Genomic DNA, 18,430 nt, shown 5'->3' with positions numbered 1-18,430 from the left:
GGAAGAGCATAAGCAGGGGGATGGGCAGAGGGAGAAGCAGGCTCCCCACTGAGCATCATCAGGTGCTGGGGTGCCTCAGTTGGTTAAGCATCTGCCTTCAGCTCAGGTCATTGTGGGAATGCAGCTGTAATGGAACATATAATGGATGTTCCTCAAAAAAGTAAAAATAGAACTAACAAATAATCCAGCAATTCCACTTCTGGATATTTATCCAAAGAAAATGAAATCACTATTTCAAAAGATATCTGCACACCCGTATTCATTGCAGCATTATTTATAGCAGCCAGGACATGGAAACAACCTAAGTGTCCATCAAGGGGTGAATGGATGAAGAAAATGTGCAAATATGATATATGTGGAATATTACTTAGCCATAAAAAAACAAGGAAATCCTGACATTTGCAACAGCATGGATGGACTTTGAGGACGTTATGCTAGATGAAATAAGTCACAGAAAAGAGATTAATACTGTATGATTCCACTTATATGTGGAATCTAAAAACAAATCAGGGGCACCTGGGTGGCTCAGTCTCAGTCTCAGCGTCTGCCTTTGGCTCAGGGAGTGATCCCAGTCGTGGGATCGAGCCCCGCATGAGGCTCCCTGCTCCGCTGGGAGCCTGCTTCTTCCTATCCCACTCCCCCTGCTTGTGTTCCCTCTCTCACTGGCTGTCTCTTTCTCTGTCAAATAAATAAATAAAATCTTAAAATAAATAAATAAATACATACATACATACATACAAACCAGACTCATAAAAACAGAACAGATTCATGGTTGCCAGAAGCAGGGAGTAGGCGAAATGGGTGAAGGTGGTCAAAAGGCATAAACTTTCAGTTGTAAGTTATGAGTCCTGGGGATGTAGTGCATAGCATGGTGACTGTAATTAACAAGACTGTATTATATATTTGAAAATTGCTAAGAAAGTAAATCTAAAAGCTCATTGCACACACATGCAAAATTTTGTAACTATGTGTGGTGGTGAATATTATTCTGGTAATTATTTTGCAATGTATACATATATCAAATGATTATGTTGTACACCAAAAACTGATATAATGTTATATGTCAATTATAGCTCAGTAGAAACAAAGGGGAAAGAAAACAAACAACCCAATATGAAGAACAAGACTGATAAATTAGTCTATGTTAAAATTAATGCTTCTGTTCATTAAAAGACCCCGTAGAAGAGGTGGGTGCATTCCGTGAAAGGCTAGTTGGAAACTTCTTTTAAGATCTATTTACTCATTTTGACATAGAGAGTTAGGGGAGGAGCAGAGGGAGAGAGAGAGGACCTCAAGCAGACTCCCTGCTGAGCTTGGACTCGATGTGGGGCTCAATCTCAAGACTGAGATCATGACCTGAGCTGAAATCAAGAGTTGGTTGCTTAACCAACTGAGCCACCCAGGTGCCCCTGGAAACTCTTTATAAGTGTTACAATGAATGGAAGTTCTCTTACGTCAACTGCCTGAGTCATGCTGTAAAAAGCAACAACCTCTCTTCTTCCTCTCCACCACCTGCTCAGTAGCTACAAAGCAGCAACCACGTGTGAATACATCTCCATCCATGTTGGCCTAGCTGGTGTCCACATTGGTAATGCCTGCTGGGATAAGACCATGGGGGGGGGTGACTCTTCCAACACCTTCTTCAGTGAGATGGGTGCTGGCAGGCATGTGCCCAGGGCAGTGTTCGTAGACCTGGAACACACAGTCATTGATGCACCTACTACCAGCTATTCCACCCTGAGCAGCTCACCACAGGCAAGGAAGGAAGATGCCAATAACTACGCCTGAGGGCACCACACCATTAGCAAGCAGATCATCGACCTTGTCTTGGACCGAATTTGGAAACTGGCCAACCAGTGTACAGGTCTTCAGGGCTTCTTGATTTTCCCCACTCTGGAGGGGGAACTGGTTCCAGGTTTACCTTCCTGCTGATGGAACGTCTCTGTGGATTATGGCAAGAAGTCCAAGCTGGAGTTCTCCACTTACCCAGCTGCCAGGGTTTCCACAGCTATAGCTGAGCCCGACAGCTCCATCCTCACTACCCACACCACCCTGGAACACTCTGATTGGGCCTTCCTGGTAGACAATGAGGCCATATATGGCATCTAGTATAGAAACCTCGATATTGGACTTCCAACCGACACTAACCTAAATAGGTTGATAGGTCAAATTGTGTCCTCCATCACTGCTTCCCTCAGATTTGATGGAGCCCTGAATGTTGATCTGACAGAATTCCAGACCAACCTGGTGCCCTAGCCCCACATCCACTTCCCTCTGGCCACATATGCCTTAATCATCTCTGCTGAGAAAGCCTACCATGACCAGCTTTCTGTAGCAGAGATCACCAGTGCATGCTTTGAGCTAGCCAACCAGATGGTGAAATGCGCCCCTCACCATGGTAAATACATGGCTTGCTGCCTGTTGTACTGTGGCGATGTTCCAGAGATGTCAGTGCTGCCATTGCCACGGTCAAGATCAAGCGTACCATCCGGTTTGTGACTGGTACACCACTGGCTTCAAAGTTGGCATTCATTACCAACCTCCTACTGTGGTGCCTGGTGCAGTCCTGGCCAAAGTACAGTGAGCTGTGAGCGTGCCGAGTGACGCCACAGCCATTGCTGAGGGCTGGGCTCACCTGGACCGCAAGTTTGACCTGATGTATGCCACGCGTGCCTTTGTTCGCTGATATGTGGGTGAGGGCATGGAAGAAGGAGTGTTTTCTGAGGCCTGTGAGGACATGGCTGCCCTTAAGAAGAATTATGAGGTTGGTGTGGATTCTGTAAAAGGAGAGTGTAAAGGAGGAGAGGAACACTAAAGTTCTAAATGTCACAAAAGTGGGGCACCTGGGTGGCTCAGTCGGTTAAGCTTTCGACTCTTGACTTAGGCTTAGGTCATGATCTCAGGGTAGTGGCATCGAGCCCTGAGCTGGGCTCTGCGCCCAGTGGGGAGTCTGCTTGAGAGTCTCTCCCTCTTCCACTCCCCTCCCCTTGCTATCTCTCTCTTCTTCTAAAATAAATAAATAAATCTTTAAAAAAAAAAAAAGATTTTCTCTCTCCCTCTCCCTCTGCCACCCCCACCCCCCAACAACAAAAATGTCACAGAGGTGCTGCTTTTACAGGGAAGTTTATTCTGTTTTGAACATTGAAAAGTTGTGCTCTGGTCAGTTAATTTGTGTTTAGTAGTGTATACTCTCACTTACAATTACTGACCTGTGCTTTAAAACATGATGCTTTGTTACAGACCCAAGCTGTCCATTTCTCTGATGGGTTTGAATAAAGTATTTCTTGTCTTAAATGAAAACAAAAAGTTATAATGAGTTGATCTTGGTCATTGTCTTCTGTTTGCCCTCAACTCCATTCTGTCACCTTGAATGATAAAATTTCCCAGGCTTCCTGGTGTGCAGCCACTTGGCTGTTTCTAGATAGTTGATGTGAGAAGGAGTAGTGTCAGTTCCAGGACTGGTCCATAAAACCTTTCAACAGATGTTACTTAATTCCCTTTGCCTGTCAGATGGCAGAGCTATAAGATAGAAGGAACGAGGGTCTCTTGGTCACTTTTCAAAGGAAAGCTGACCCCAAAAGCCATCCGGTGAAGAGCAGTCATGTAGGATTGTTGTATGAATGAAAAGTAAGTTTTGTTGCATTAAGCTGGTGAAATCTATGGATTATTATTACAGCAATTACTCTACCCTAACACAACTCTGACAGTAGCTTTTTTTACTATGTTCTTTTAGGACCTTAAATCTTCTTAGTGATGTCTTGAGGGAGGCTGTGGTGGAAACCTGGGGAGCCTACTTCAATGAGAACAGCCTTCCTTTTATGTATTTAAGATATGTAATGTATGACATACTAACACACACATTTATGATATGTAATGATGCACATGGTGAAGACTTCAAAGGGCACAAAAGATTTTACAGTAAAAAAAATCTCCCTTATACCTTTGTCTTTCAGTCTCCCATTTGCCCTCCCTAGGAGCAATTTCTGTTACCCATTTCCCAAGTTTAAGTGATAATTTATATACATATAAACATGTGTACTGATGAAATGTTTTACCAATTCCTCATTAATGGACAGTTAGTGTATTTCCAACCATTTGCTAGTATAAACAATGGCACAATGAATGTTCTTGCATATATGGCATTTTACAATATGCAAATATATCTATAAAATGGATTTCTAGAATTGGAATTGCCAGATTAAAAGGCATATGAATTTTACATTTTTAAAAAAAGGATTTTATGTATTTATTTGACAGAGAGACAGACAGACACAGAGAGAGCACAAGCAGGGGGAGCAGCAGAGGGAGAGGGAGAAGCAGGTTCCCCGCTGAGCAGGGAGCCCGATGTGGGGCTCCATCCCAGGACCCTGGGATCATGACCTGAGCTGAAGGCAGACCCTTAACCGCTTAACCAACTGAGCCGCCAGGCGCCCCTGCATTTTACATTTTGATAAATAGTGCCGATCGCTTTCCATGGGGTTGTACCAAGTTACATTGTTATTATTACTACACGAGTGGGCTTAGCCTTTCACATCCTTTCCAATGTAACATATGGTCAAATTTGGGTTCCTTACTATCTTGATATGTGAAAATGGCATTTCATTGTAAATTTTTAGCGAGGTTTTACATCTTTCACATGTTTATTTTTTTCTTTCTTTTTTTGCCCTTTCTCTTTCACATGTTTAAAAGCTACTTGCATTCCCTTTTCTGTGAGCTGAACTCTTCATTTTCAGCTGGGCTATCAATCTTTTTATTATTGATTAGTGGGAGACCTTTAAATATTAAAGGAAATGTGTCTACATTATACAATGAGTTAAGATCATTCAATAGATAAATTCTGCTGCTAAAAACCAAAGTTTGAAAAATCACTGTCTCTGCTACTTTCCTTTTCTTTTTTAAGAGTTTGTTTTTAAGCAATCTCTGCGCCCACCATGGAGCTTTGAACTCACAGCCCTAAGATCAAGAGTTACATGTTCTGGGGTGCCTGGGTGGCACAGTCGTTAAGCGTCTTCCTTTGGCTCAGGGCGTGATCCCAGTGTTCTGGGATCGAGCCCCACATCAGGCTCCTCTGCTAGGAGACTGCTTCTTCCTCTCCCACTCCCCCTGCCTGTGTTCTCTCTCTCGTTGGCTGTCTGTCTCTGTCAAATAAATAAATAAAACCTTAAAAAAAAAAAAAAAGAGTTACATGTTCTACCAACCGAGCCAGCCAGGCATCCCATTGCCTATGCTACTTTTTAACCTGGCCTTGCTAATAAAAGCTTGCCCCCTCACCCCCTTGGGAATCTTTGTCACTTAGAGTCCCAACTAGTACTACCTGTCCTTGTGGTTCAAACTCTAGGACAGAGTTTCTCACATGTGGCACTGCTGACGTTTTGGCTGGAAAACTCTTTGTTGTGGGGGGGCTGCCTTCTGTATTACAAAATGCTTAGCAGTGTCGCTGGCCTCTATCTGCTGAACGTCAGTAGTCCATCCCTTCCTTCCCCACTGGGTTATGACAACCAAAAAATGTCTTCAGATGGTCAAAAATCCTCTGGAGGATAGGGGGCAAAATTGCCCCCGTTGAGAACCACTGGTCTAGGTCTTTATATTGCTGGTGGAAGGCAGGCTGCACTGGTGTTACTCTTTGCTTTGGTTTGGACATCCCACACATCTTCCCAAATGGTGTTTGATAATGTATAGAATACTATGTTCTTTTTTTTTTTTTTTTTAAGATTTTATTTATTTATTTGACAGAGATAGAGACAGCCAGCGAGAGAGGGAACACAAGCAGGGGGAGTGGGAGAGGAAGAAGCAGGCTCATAGTGGAGGAGCCTGATGTGGGGCTCGATCCCATAACGCTGGGATCACGCCCTGAGCCGAAGGCAGACGCCCAACCGCTGTGCCACCCAGGCGCCCCTAGAATACTATGTTCTATATGGAAGTACAACACTTGTGTGAATAACTAATGAAAAAGACAAAATAATATACATGAAACCATGAAAGAATAACATCTGCTAAACTTGTGGTTATACCTAGGACATTTAAAAAGAAGGAATGTACAACAGGAAAGTCAGCCACCACTTAGGCCTCACAGGGTGGGAGGAGCTTGATGAGATCTCCAGAACCCAGAGTGTACCCCTCAGGTTGCAGTTTCAAAAAATGGTTCCTCTTTTCCTTTTAAATTATTATTATTAATTTTAAATTATTATTATTACATTTATTAGCATATTAGTATGTGTTATATGTTTATTATACATTACATATATTATTGTATACTATGCATTTATTTATTACTGTATATTATATTTATTAAATTATTTCCTTTTAATGTATTTATATATCATTGCCCATTTTTAATTTATTTTTACTTTTTATTTTTTATTTTTTTAAAGATTTTTTATTTATTTATTTGTCAGAGAGAGAGACAGAGAGAGCGAGAGAGAGAGAGCACAAGCCAGGGGAGCAGCAGGCAGAGAGAAAAGCAGACTCCCCACTGAGCAAGGAGCCCGATGTGGGACTCAATCCCAGGACCCTGGGATGATGACCTGAGCAGAAAGCAGATGCTCAACTGAATGTAAATGCTCATTTAAAAAAATATATTTTATTTATTTATTTGAGAGAGTGAGCACAAGGGGGGGGAGGGTCAGAGAGAGAAGCCGACTCCTGCTGAGCAGGGACCCCCCCCAAACCCCCCAGTTCAGGGCTGTATCCCAGGACTCCTGGATCATGACCTGAGCCAAAGGCAGCCGCTTAACTGACTGAGCCACCCAGGTGCCCCATAAATGCTCATTTTAATACACAAAATTTTAGCAAGAAACATTTATTAATGTGTCCTCAACCTTTCCATCTATGCCTATCCCCTCTATCAGGGATGTTAAGATGTTAACATTTTGACATGTAACTTTCTATACTTTTTCCAAGCCTCTATAGCCATATTTATATATAGGTCTGTATATAGGCAGATAGGGGTTTTAAAAATAATAAATAAGGGATCTTTATTAAATAATAAAAAGATCATAATATACACATTTTTGTGCAACTTGTTTTGTCAAGTGTATCATAAACATTTCTCAAGATCAGTTATAGATCTTTTCAATGGTTGCATAATATGCCAAAGTAGGTATACACCATAATCTGATCAACAGTTTTCCTAATGAAGACATCTGGATTGTTTCTTTACTTTTTTTCCTGCAACATCAATACCATAATAAACATTCTGGCATTCATAGTCTTACACTTTTATTTCATTAAGATAAATGGGATTTTGGATTGAAATGTATGTGTGTATTTATAATTTTAATAAATATTCCAGATTACTTTCCAACACTATCATAGCAATGGGTATGTATGAGAGTATCAGTTTCCCCAGAGCCTGGTAAGCAAAAGATGGTAACAATAAAATTTGTTTTGTGTTTGCCTGCTAAGAAGTGAAAAATGATACCTCATTGTTTTACTTGCTTATCTCTGACTATTAATAAATTTGAACATATTTTAAACTTTAGGTAGTCAAATATATTTTTTCATTTTTAGTTTAATTTTTAAAAAATTTTTTTAAAGATTTTATTTATTTATTTATTTGACAGAGAGAGACAGTGAGAGAGGGAACACAAGCAGGGGGGAGCTGGAGAGGAAGAAGCAGACTCCCCACTGAGCAGGCGGCCCAATGCAGGGCTCCATCCCAGGACCCTGGGGTCATGACCTGAGCTGAAGGCAGCCACTTAAGGACTGAGCCACCCAGGAGCCCCTAACTGTATTTTTTATTTAATTTTTTTGGTAACCCATACAGGGAAATATATATTTTATTTTATTATTAGTTTTGAAGATTGATTTATTTTAGAGAGAAAGAGTGTTAGAGTGGGAGGAGGGGCAGAGGGAGAGAGAAACTCTAAGCAGACTCCACACTGAGTGAGGAGCCTGATTCAGGGCTCAATCTCAGGACCTGGAATCATGACCTGAGCCAAAATCAAGAGTTGGACACTCGACACACTGAGCCACCCAGGTGCCCCAAAATACATATCTCAAATGGTTCCTGTCCTAGTTAAGATCTTTCTTGCTTCAAAGTATATAGTATTCTTATTGTATTTTTAAATTTAGATCCTCAGTCCACCTAGAATTTATTTTTGTATCTACTGTGAGGTAGGAATCTGTATTTTTCCACATTAATAACTAGTTTTGTCAATACCATTTTTTTAAAAGACACAGAGCTGGTACTAACTCCCCTAATAAATCGTAGTCGTATGAGACTGATATTAAAGCTATAAAGCCAATTTATTTTTTTATATAAATAGAACTGACCTCTTCAAACATTTTTTTCCCAGTGGGAAATTCTATATGGGAAACCAAATTACTGTTGAAGGCTGCTTAGGGGACTTAGCACTAGAAAGCAAGTAAAAAACACAGTGACTAGTGCCAGAAGTCTATGACAGCTTTTGGTATAATAAAAAATATTTTGTCTTTGTCCCCTATTCCTGACACAGAACACACTTGTAATTTCCTGAGTGATAGGAGCTTCTTTTGTTATTCATAATGAGCCCCTTTCTGTCACTTTTGAGTTCATGCTAATGAGGTAGTTCTTAGGTGGGGTCCCTAGACAGCCTCAAGTTGGGGCTGGTCACCACAAAGATGAGTGATTAGCCGGTGGGAACTTTCGGCCCCACTTAAGCCCTCCAAAGACAGGGTCTGCGTGTGCTGGAGTTTGAGCTCTGTAAAAGCTCTTGAACAATTGGGAGACTGCTGAATTGGGGAACAGATTCACATCCTGAGAGGGTGCTGCACTTTGATTCCATAGGGACTGAACGTCCTGTGCTCAGGACCTATCTGCACCCTGCCTTAAGAACCTCTTCATCTGGCTGTTCATTTATATTCTTCGTAAGGATGCAGAGGAAATGTTTACTTTGTAAACAGAGGTAACATGTCTTCCTGAGTTCTGTGAGCTATTCTAGCAAATTATTGTACTTTAGGAGGGTACCATGCAAACTCCCCATTTATAGTCAGGTAGTCAGAAGTACAGGCGTTCTAAGACTTGTGACTGGCATCTGATTGGGGGGCAGTCCTGTGAGACTGACCCCTGAAGCTGCGAGGTCTTTACTAACTCTGGGTAGTTAGTGCCAGGATTGAGTTGAATTGTTGAACATCCACGTGGTGTCTGAAGACTCAGAGAACTGGTTATTGGTACTGGAAAACACCTCACGGGCCAGTGCATCCATGTTTGTGCTGTCAAAGCAGGTACCATCAACCCCATGTCATGTTTCATGAACTTTCTCACCTGAACTGTGCTGGGGACAAACTGAATTTCCTTGCCTTGTTTCTTTGCCTTTCTTTTCTTTTCCTATATGGAAATAATACTCATTTACATTCTTAATTTATTCTTTCATTAATAAATGTATGTGCCAGTTACTTTCACAGAAAGCTGATGATACAAAGGTGAACTGGATGAACAAAATTCCTGCTCTAGGTGGGGGAGACCATCAATAAAACATAGAGAAAAATAAGTTAACAAAATAGGGGAATGTGCTCTATAATGTATTAAATAAGGAGTAGAGGGGACTCCTTCTAGGAAAGGAGGCACAGGCAAAAAAGTATGACAGATATGTGGCAGACATTTATGTATTTAAGTGCTTTCAGAGTTATTTTCTACATATAAAAGGAAATACATATATATGATCTCCCTTCCACACTCCCCCATCTTTTTTTTTTTCACAAATAGCATTATATTATACACACTGGTCTACATCTTGCACTGTGCAGCTTAGAGATCATCCCATATGAGAACTTACAGAGCTTCCTCATTTAAAAAAATGGCTTCCTAAAAATGATAAACTCAAGTTAGAGTATACTAATGCTAAAAATATTTACAAGAAGGTCAAGGCCAGATTTGGGGGAGATTGAAAAACTGAATATGAACTTGCAAACTTTAAGGACTCAAATGACTTGAATTTCAGGCAAGCAGTTTTCAACAACTGGTAGGCCGGAAGTCTAGTTGAGAGGGTTTTGTTTTGTTGTTTTTTAATACCATTTGTGTCTCATTCATCCTACCTGTCATGTATACCCCTCTCTGATTTTTCAGCACACTAGCGATCATATTGATCACATAGCATTTCATAAATACCAGCAAGAGTCCATGATGGACAAATATGAATGAATGAATGAATAAGTAACAGTAGCCCATAATCTTACAAATGTCTTTCTCAAAAAAAGATAGGAATTTTCTCTCAATTTTGTTTAAAGGTAAACTGTTCTCTTTATTTTATAGGTTTTTGTTGTTGTTGTTGTTAAGTAATCCCTACACCCAGGTGGTGCTTAAACTCAGAGCGCCAAGATCAAGAGTCACATGCTCTACTGACTGAGCCAGCCAGGTACCCCAAATTTTCTCTCAATTTTGATGGGATACTGACTCTCAACATATCATATATTACATCCCACCAATGTGGTTGAAAATTGATTTATGAAATATTTTGTTGGTTAAGGAAGAGAAAGTGGTGGGGGGGGGAACAGGGTCAAGAATGTCAGCCAGAAAGGGTGAGGTACCTATGTAATTAGGAACTGGGGAGAGGGTAGGAGGGAGGGAAGGACAACAGGATTGGGTCACCGATTGGTTAGAGGGCATCAACTTGAAGGAACACTTCAAATATGATTCCAAGGCTTCAAGAACAAAAGAGATCACTTTCAGAAATGAAAAGAGACCAGGAGAAAGAGTTTCTCAGTTTAATTTGAAGTGCAGTGACTTTGGATTTAAAGATTTATTTTAATTTTATTTGTTTATTTTTCAAGGATTTATATATTCATTTTAGGGAGGGAGGGAGAGGGAGAGGGATGGAAAGAGAATGCACCAGTGTGCATGTGAGGGCCAGCACCAGTGAGCCAGGGAAGGGCAGAGGAAGAGAATCTCAAGGCCACTCCAGTTGAATGGGGAGCCCCAGACAGGGCTCTATCTAACGACCTTGGGATCATGACCTGAGCAGAAACCAGGAGCCAGAGGCTTAACCAACTGAGCCACCCTGGCACCCCCAACTTTTGGATTTGGATAGGACCTTAGAGATTACATTTTCAACATTCTGTTTTTGTTTAAGAATGTTGAAACAGGGGCGCCTGGGTGGCACAGCGGTTAAGCGTCTGCCTTCGGCTCAGGGCGTGATCTCAGCAGTCTGGGATCGAGCCCCACATCAGGCTCCTCCGCTGTGAGCCTGCTTCTTCCTCTCCCACTCCCCCTGCTGGTGTTCCCTCTCTCGCTGGCTGTCTCTATCTCTGTCAAATAAATAAATAAAATCTTAAAAAAAAAAAAAAAAGAATGTTGAAACAGGGCACTTGGGTGGCTCAGTCTTGTTAAGCGTCCGCCTTTAGCTCAGGTCATGATCCTATGGTCCTGGGATCGAGCCCCATGCTTCTCCCTCTGCAGCTTCCCCTGCTCATGCTCTCTCTCCCTCAAATAAATAAATAAAATCTTTAAAAAAAAGTAAAGAAACAAGTTGCTTGCCTAAATTTTCACATATTGGTTCAGTATAGGCAGGCACCCTTGGTAAGCTTAAAGTATGGTTTACTATAAGCTTGGAGAGGTCCTTTAAGGGGTTCTAATGCCCACTACAGAAGCACATGCTCTACCAAACATTGGCCCTAGATCTGCCACGTCTTATACGAGTCCTTAGTTAAGGCTAGATATGGAGTGACATTGTTCTGGAATTTCAGGGAAAGTGGAAAGTAGAGGGGCTTCTAGTATGCAAAGAAGTAATTTATTTATTTATTCATTTATTTACGGGACTGATATTTTTGAGCTACTAGGTACTCCCCACTTTACATATATCTCATTAAATTCTTACAACCCTACAAATATTACCATTTTAGAGATGAGAATATTGCATTTAGAAAGGCTAAATAAATTGCTCAAACTAGCAGGCAAGAATCTCAAATTCCGACCCAAAGTCAGAAGTGTGTACAGGCCAAGTCAGGTTCGTTCTGCTCTTTGCCTATGCCCACTTGACCCAACGCGCTCAGAGAAGGTAATTCACACACCTTTGGAGCCAAGGTGGGGCCAGAAAGCCGATAGGCTGATCTCCAACCCCCCAGGTCAGAGGTTTTTTAGGGCGGACACCTGCCTTTAAGGATTTGACAATTTACACCACTCTACAAGTGATGGGGGCGGGGAACAGTCACCTAAAGACAGGAGCAAAAAGAAAAAGGAGCAAAAAGGGGCTGTCAGAATGTCGTGAAGAGGGTGAGGAGTGAACTGCGTCTTTTATTCTCTACTTAAACGCTGTTAACAAGGTTATCCGGCGTATGAAGCTAAAGTTTGGCCAGCTTCATTCCTCATCGCCTCCCAGGAACTAAGTTTTAACCTCTTAGCTTAAATCTAGAAAATACTAAGGCAAGCAAGGTGTGCACTTCAGACTTAAGTGGAAACTCGCAGTGTGAACCAAAACTTGAGCCATCCGGGCGACGGTGATTTGAAGCGTTTTGAACAGAAGTTGGGAAACGGGCGAGTTTAGCTGCTAGACGCGCCTGCCGCAGAGGGGTGGGGCCGCGTTTCCTCCCAGCCCACGCCGCCTCCGCCCGCCACGTGACCCGCCGTGTTGTGGTCCGGCCCGCGTGGGTGGCGGGAGCCGCGGGAGGGCGGGGGCGACGAGGGTCGGGTCACGTGACGGGGTTTAAATCTCCCGCAGCCGGAGCCGCGGGGGCGCCAGTGCCGCGAGTCGAGCGGGAGCAGAGGAGGCGAGGGAGGAGGGCCAGAGAGGCAGTTGGAAGATGGCGGACGAGGCGGCGCTCGCCCTTCAGCCTGGCGGCTCCCCCTCGGCGGTGGCGGCCGAGAGAGAGGCCGCGTCGCCGCCCGCCGGGGAGCCACTCCGCAAGAGGCCGCGGAGAGACTGTCCCGGCCTGGGGCGGAGCCCGGGCGAGCCCGGTGGGGCGGCCCCTGAGCGTGAGGTGCCAGCGGCGACCGGGGGCTGCCCCGCGGCGGCCGCGGCGCTGTGGCGGGAGGCGGCGGCGGCGGGCGGGGAGCGGGAGGCCCAGGCGCCGACGGCCGGAGAAGGAGACAAAGGGCCGGGCCTACAGGGCCTATCCCGGGAGCCGCCGCCGGCCGACGACTTCGACGACGACGACGACGACGACGACGACGAGGGCGAAGAGGAGGAAGAGGCGGCGGCGGCGGCGATTGGGTACCGAGGTGCGCAGGGCGCGGGCGGCAGGGACTGCGCATCCCCTCCTCCCTCTCGGGGCCTCTTCTGGTGTGGGGTTGGTGGGGGTTCTCTGAGGCGGGCTGGGGGCTCAGGTCTGGTTCTGCGGCGTCCCTCTCCCCACCGCGGGCCTCAGCTGTGCGCCTCCACGGCTGGTGGCCGGGCTGCGGGAGCGGCCGGCGTACTCCCTCCCTCGGGTCCTTTCCCTCCCTCCGCGGCGCGTCTGGGCGGCCTTCGCGCTTTGCGCAGCCGCCGGGCGGGGAAGCTCCCGCAGTTGGTTTTAAAGTTTCTCTCTCCTCCTACTCTTTTTAGCATATTGCTTTGGTTAAACATCTTTCGCTTTTCCACACCCCTTCCCTGCACAGTTAAACCTGCAACTTTTGCCGGTCCTTTGCATCAACCTTTTGCAGTTGTTTTTGCAAACTGACACACTTGTGCTATTCGTGGGTTGTTTCTTTCTTTTTTTTTTTTTTTGAGGATCTTTATTTTTAAACTTGTTTTAAATTTTAAGGAGCAAAGCTGTTTCTAAAGTCATAGCCTGCAAAATTTGAAAAGCATAGCTTTTTCTAAAAGACATTACCGTTCTTTGGTGCAATTAATGCTGGGTATGGAGTATGATAGGACTTTAAAACTATTTAATAAAAGTAGTACTTTTTTTTCTTTTTTTCTAATTATGAACTTAGAATGTTTTTTATATTAGGTGTAATTTTGTGTGCGTGTGCATATCTGTAACCCTGAAACACGCATTGACATTTTTCTGATACGCTAAAACAGATGTGTTAGTTGTATGTCATGTCATCTTTGAGGGTTTTCATATTTTCGGTCTGAGGAGTTTCTGTCGTGGATGGATGTTCGTCTTTATCAGTAAATTCAATCAGTGGACCGTTTGACCATACATGTGTACTAAGGTCTAGATTAGTAAATTGACCCTCGATTTGAATAAAATTTAATATGGGAAACGAATAACGCAAGTATATCTTTGTCTAGTATCATATTAAGAGGACATTGTCATAGTTAATGTTTGATTTGTTAAATTTTTAAAAAAATATTTATGTATTTGACAGAGGGAGACAGCCAGTGAGAGAGGGAGCACAAGCAGGGGGAGTGGGAGAGGAAGAAGCGAGCTCCCAGCAGAGCAGGGAGCCTGATACCGGGCTCGATCCCGGGACTGGGATCACACCCTGAGCAGAAGGCAGACGCTTAGACTGAGCCACCCAGGCGCCCCTGATTTGTTAAATTTTTGACAAGTTTCATGAATTCCTATTACTTGTGATCAATAAATTCAGTGTAACTAGATTAGTACTTTTTTGTGTTTTGATTAAGTATAGTTATTTCTAGATTTTGATGAACTGAAAGTTTTAAGATTCTGCACAGAATCCATAAAGATGAGGATATACTGCTCCTATGAATGGTGCAAGCTGACCCAGGAGGCATTTTTTTAACTTAGGCACTATCAGTGAATGTTCAGTGGTTTATTCAGTGAAAATCATTGCATCATAACTGCTACAGATCTTCATACATTTTAGGTGCAGATTGTTTCAGCAGCCTTGAGTTACTTTGGGTTCTTTTGCAGATGACCTTCTGTTTGATGATGAAATAATCACCAATGGTTTTCATTCCTGTGAAAGTGATGAGGATGATAGAGCCTCACATGCAAGCTCTAGTGACTGGACTCCAAGGCCACGGATAGGTATGGTTTCAGAGCTTTAGAGAATGTCTTCTCTGTATATTTTTTAATGTCAACTAAAACTGCAGTTTTCTATACCCTTATAACCTGGTGATGAGGTTCTTAGGTGCTTCTTGAGATTTAGTGTCAGCTTATGTTTCTAGGGAATGTTTCTAGGGAAAGTCTAGTGCTTTGTTCTGTTTTTGTTTTTAAACAGCTTAATAAGCTCATGGAAGCTGGAATCTGGTATTTCTCAGTCAGTCCTTCTCCAGTTCTTTTCACTTGTACCCCTCTGTGTGGAGTGTTTTTTCTCCAGTTAAAGTATCTTGCACTTTCTCAATTCAAATCTGTTCTTTCTTTCTTTCTTTCTTTCTTTCTTTTTTTTTCTTTTTTTTAAGATTTTATTTATTTATTTATTTGCCAGAGAGACAGGCAGTGAGAGAGGGAACACAAGCAGGGGGAGTGGGAGAGGAAGAAGCAGGCTCCCAGTGGAAGAGCCTGATGTGGAGCTCGATCCCAGAACGCCAGGATCACTGCCCTGAGCCGAAGGCAGATGTTTAACGACTGAGCCACCCAGGCGCCCCTTCTTTTTTTTTTTCTTAACACTTACCATTTCTTATAAGCTCTGTATCTAACTTTTTGTTTTATTTCCTGTACTAGAATACAAACCCCATGGGGGTAGGGATTTTTGACTGTGTGGTATAGTGTTTTGTGGGTGCCTGGAAAAGTGCCTGGCATACAGTTTGTGCTCAGTAAATACTAAGTATGTGGATGAAATGGGAAGGTATTTTGACTTTGAGAAAACTATCAGATTTTTATAGCAAAGTATAACATGACCATCTTGAAAATGGTCCTTTTTTTTAAAATGTGTTCTCATTCTTTCAAAAGTGTCTTGACTCTTAAAACAGTGGTGATTAGTTCCTTTTTAGTGTCTGTAATGTTCACTCAGTTTTTGTTTTTCTTAAACTAGGAAACTAAGAAATTTCAGAGTAAAAATAATTAATATTCAAAACATCAATATGTCATTTGGGGAGATTGGTTTCGATCAAATTGAAGATTATTACTGGAAAATTTTAAAGAGATAGTAATTACGTATAGATTTCCTGTGGGCTTTCGGGACTGGTACCTTTCCTTTATTGATCTGTAGAACTCTTTTGTACATATTTCTGTTATTAATTACTGTGTATTCTTCTAGATCTGAGCAATAGAAATCTAATTCTTGTATTTTTTTTCTTTTTTGTTTTATTTTATTCAATATTGTACTAGAGGTTCTAGCCTCTACAATAGGCAAGAAAAGTAAAAGGAATCTTGTATTAGAAAGGCAGATATAAAGCTGTTGTTATTTGCAGTAGACAAGATTATGTAAGAAGTTTGATAGAAATGTCAAAAAAACCTGCTAGAATTAAATGATTAGACCGAAGTTATATGATACATGATCGTTACTTAAAACTCAGCTGTATTTCTGTATATTAGCAACAATCAGAATTTGAAATTTAAAAGTTGATATCATTGACCCTTTTATCATTCTATAATGACCTTCCTTTTCCCTCAAAATCACTTTTTCTCTTAGAAAAATCATTTAAAAAACCTATACTGTGTATAGATTGACTTCAAAGGGGCAAGAATGATTGCAGTAGTCATGATATAAGACGTGATTTTGGGTTAAACCAGGATGACAGCAATAAAGAAATAGAGAAAAAGTAGTTTTAAAATTAAATTTTGAGGTAAAATTGGCAAATTTATTGTAAATGCCAGTCATTTTATTTGTATCTTATTGATCTCTAAGTTTTCATGTCTTTTTAATTTAAAAAGTTATTTCAGGTTAAAAAAGAGTGTATCCTTGAGAAAGAGGAGATATAACTGAATTTGCAGAGTAATAGCAAACGCTATTAGAGAGTCTAAGATTTTTTTTTTTTTTTTTTTTTTTTTTTAGAGAGAGTGTGCGTGCATACACACACAAGCAGGGGGAGTGGCAGGCAGAGGGAGAGGCAGGCTCCCTGCTGAGCAAGGAGCCCAATGCGGGATGATGCAGGAGTTGATCCCAGGACCCTGGGATCATGACCTGAGCTAAAGGCAGCCACTTAACCAGCTGAGCCACCCAGGCGTCCCAGAGAATCTAAGATTTTTAGAAACTGAAAATAGTGCTTCGGTCAAGATTTAGCATCGATGCATAGCCTTTGTATTTGTGTTAAGATAATTTTATAGTACATCTTTCAAAAGATTTTTACAAAGAGTAAGTGGCAATACTTCATTTTGTCACCTCTAGGAACGAGACATACCCCCCTCTGTCGAGGCAGGGTGGTGAGAAGGTCTTAACAGCACCAATAAAAACATAAGTTTGGTTTGGTTTTGTTAAAAAAAAAATTGTAGTTGGGGCGCCTGGGTGGCTCAGTTGTTAAGCGTCTGCCTTCGGCTCATGGCGTGATTCCAGCGTTCTGGGATCGAGCCCCATGTCGGGCTCTTCTGCTGGGAGCCTGCTTGCTTCTTCCTCTCCCACTCCCCCTGCTTGTGTTCCCTCTCACTGGCTGTCTCTCTCTCTGTCAAATAAATAAATAAAATCTTTAAAAAAAAAATTGGTAGTTAATTTTGACTTTTTTTTTAAATTGATTTGACTCTTAAAATACATAGTATTTCATAGTTTGAGATAGCTCAACTCTTTTGTTTTTTTAATTTGTGATTTAACGTCTTTCCTTGGCTTTTCTTCAAATGATGGTGCTCAAAATGATAAAAACAAAAAAAACGTGAAAGAAATTGCAGAAGTAGAAGTAGTTGCTTTGGAAACAATTAGAGCAAGGAATTTGGCATGCAACTCTAGGTGTGCATTCTGGCTTTGCCACTTAATAACTGGGTAGTTTTGGGCAAACTATTTTACCTCTCTCAGTGTCAGTTTTCTCATTTATTAAGCATATTTCAGGGAAGACTTATGTGAATTAATAACTGGCCATTCCTGACTTTAAGTACTCAGTAAATGAAGGTAATTATTATTAGCAATTGACTAATTAATATTGATAGTCTACTGATCCACATCAGCTTAACGTACTAAATTCTGAAGTCTCATATGACAAGAGAATTTTTGAAAGAGAAAATAATCAATGATCTGAAGAGTGAATTTTGGTTTTATTCTTAGAAACAGGAGAGAAAAGACTGGATTTACGAGCCCTAAGAGCAGGCACATCTCTTGATTTGATCTCCTTAATCTTACTGGGAAAGAGCCCTAGTTCTAAAGAATGAAATACCTTTATATTGCATTTTCTTACTTTGTAAAAAAAACTTTGAAGATTGCTAATTCATTACTTTAGAGAATGAGATTTTGAATTTCTTGGATGTGGATTAGATATAATTCTTTTCCTTCTCGATGTAGGTCCATATACTTTTGTTCAGCAACATCTCATGATTGGCACAGATCCTCGAACAATTCTTAAAGATTTACTACCAGAAACAATTCCTCCACCTGAATTGGATGATATGACACTGTGGCAGATTGTTATTAATATCCTTTCAGAACCACCAAAAAGGAAAAAAAGAAAAGATATTAATACAATTGAAGATGCTGTGAAATTACTGCAAGAGTGCAAAAAAATAATAGTTCTAACTGGAGCTGGGGTATGTAAGATGTATAAAA

General features: G+C 41.8%; 1 protein-coding gene and 1 pseudogene across 1 annotated transcript in view; both read left to right on the top strand.

Annotated features, from left to right (window-relative positions):
- Positions 1-1,367: 1,367 nt before the first annotated feature.
- Positions 1,368-2,955, top strand: LOC103667760 (annotated as a pseudogene).
- A 9,759-nt stretch (positions 2,956-12,714) lies between these two features.
- Positions 12,715-18,430, top strand: part of SIRT1 (sirtuin 1) — a 32,361-nt gene continuing 26,645 nt past the window's right edge. Inside the window, exons 1-3 of the mRNA XM_040624054.1 lie at positions 12,715-13,132; positions 14,716-14,832; positions 18,170-18,411. Of these exons, the coding sequence (XP_040479988.1) occupies positions 12,715-13,132; positions 14,716-14,832; positions 18,170-18,411 (777 nt within the window). The remainder of the gene's footprint in view (positions 13,133-14,715; positions 14,833-18,169; positions 18,412-18,430) is intronic.

Source organism: Ursus maritimus, unplaced genomic scaffold (assembly GCF_017311325.1).
Source record: "Ursus maritimus isolate PB19 unplaced genomic scaffold, ASM1731132v1 scaffold_7, whole genome shotgun sequence".
In the NCBI taxonomy this organism is placed as follows: domain Eukaryota; kingdom Metazoa; phylum Chordata; class Mammalia; order Carnivora; family Ursidae; genus Ursus; species Ursus maritimus.
This window is presented reverse-complemented; position numbering and strand designations above follow the sequence as displayed.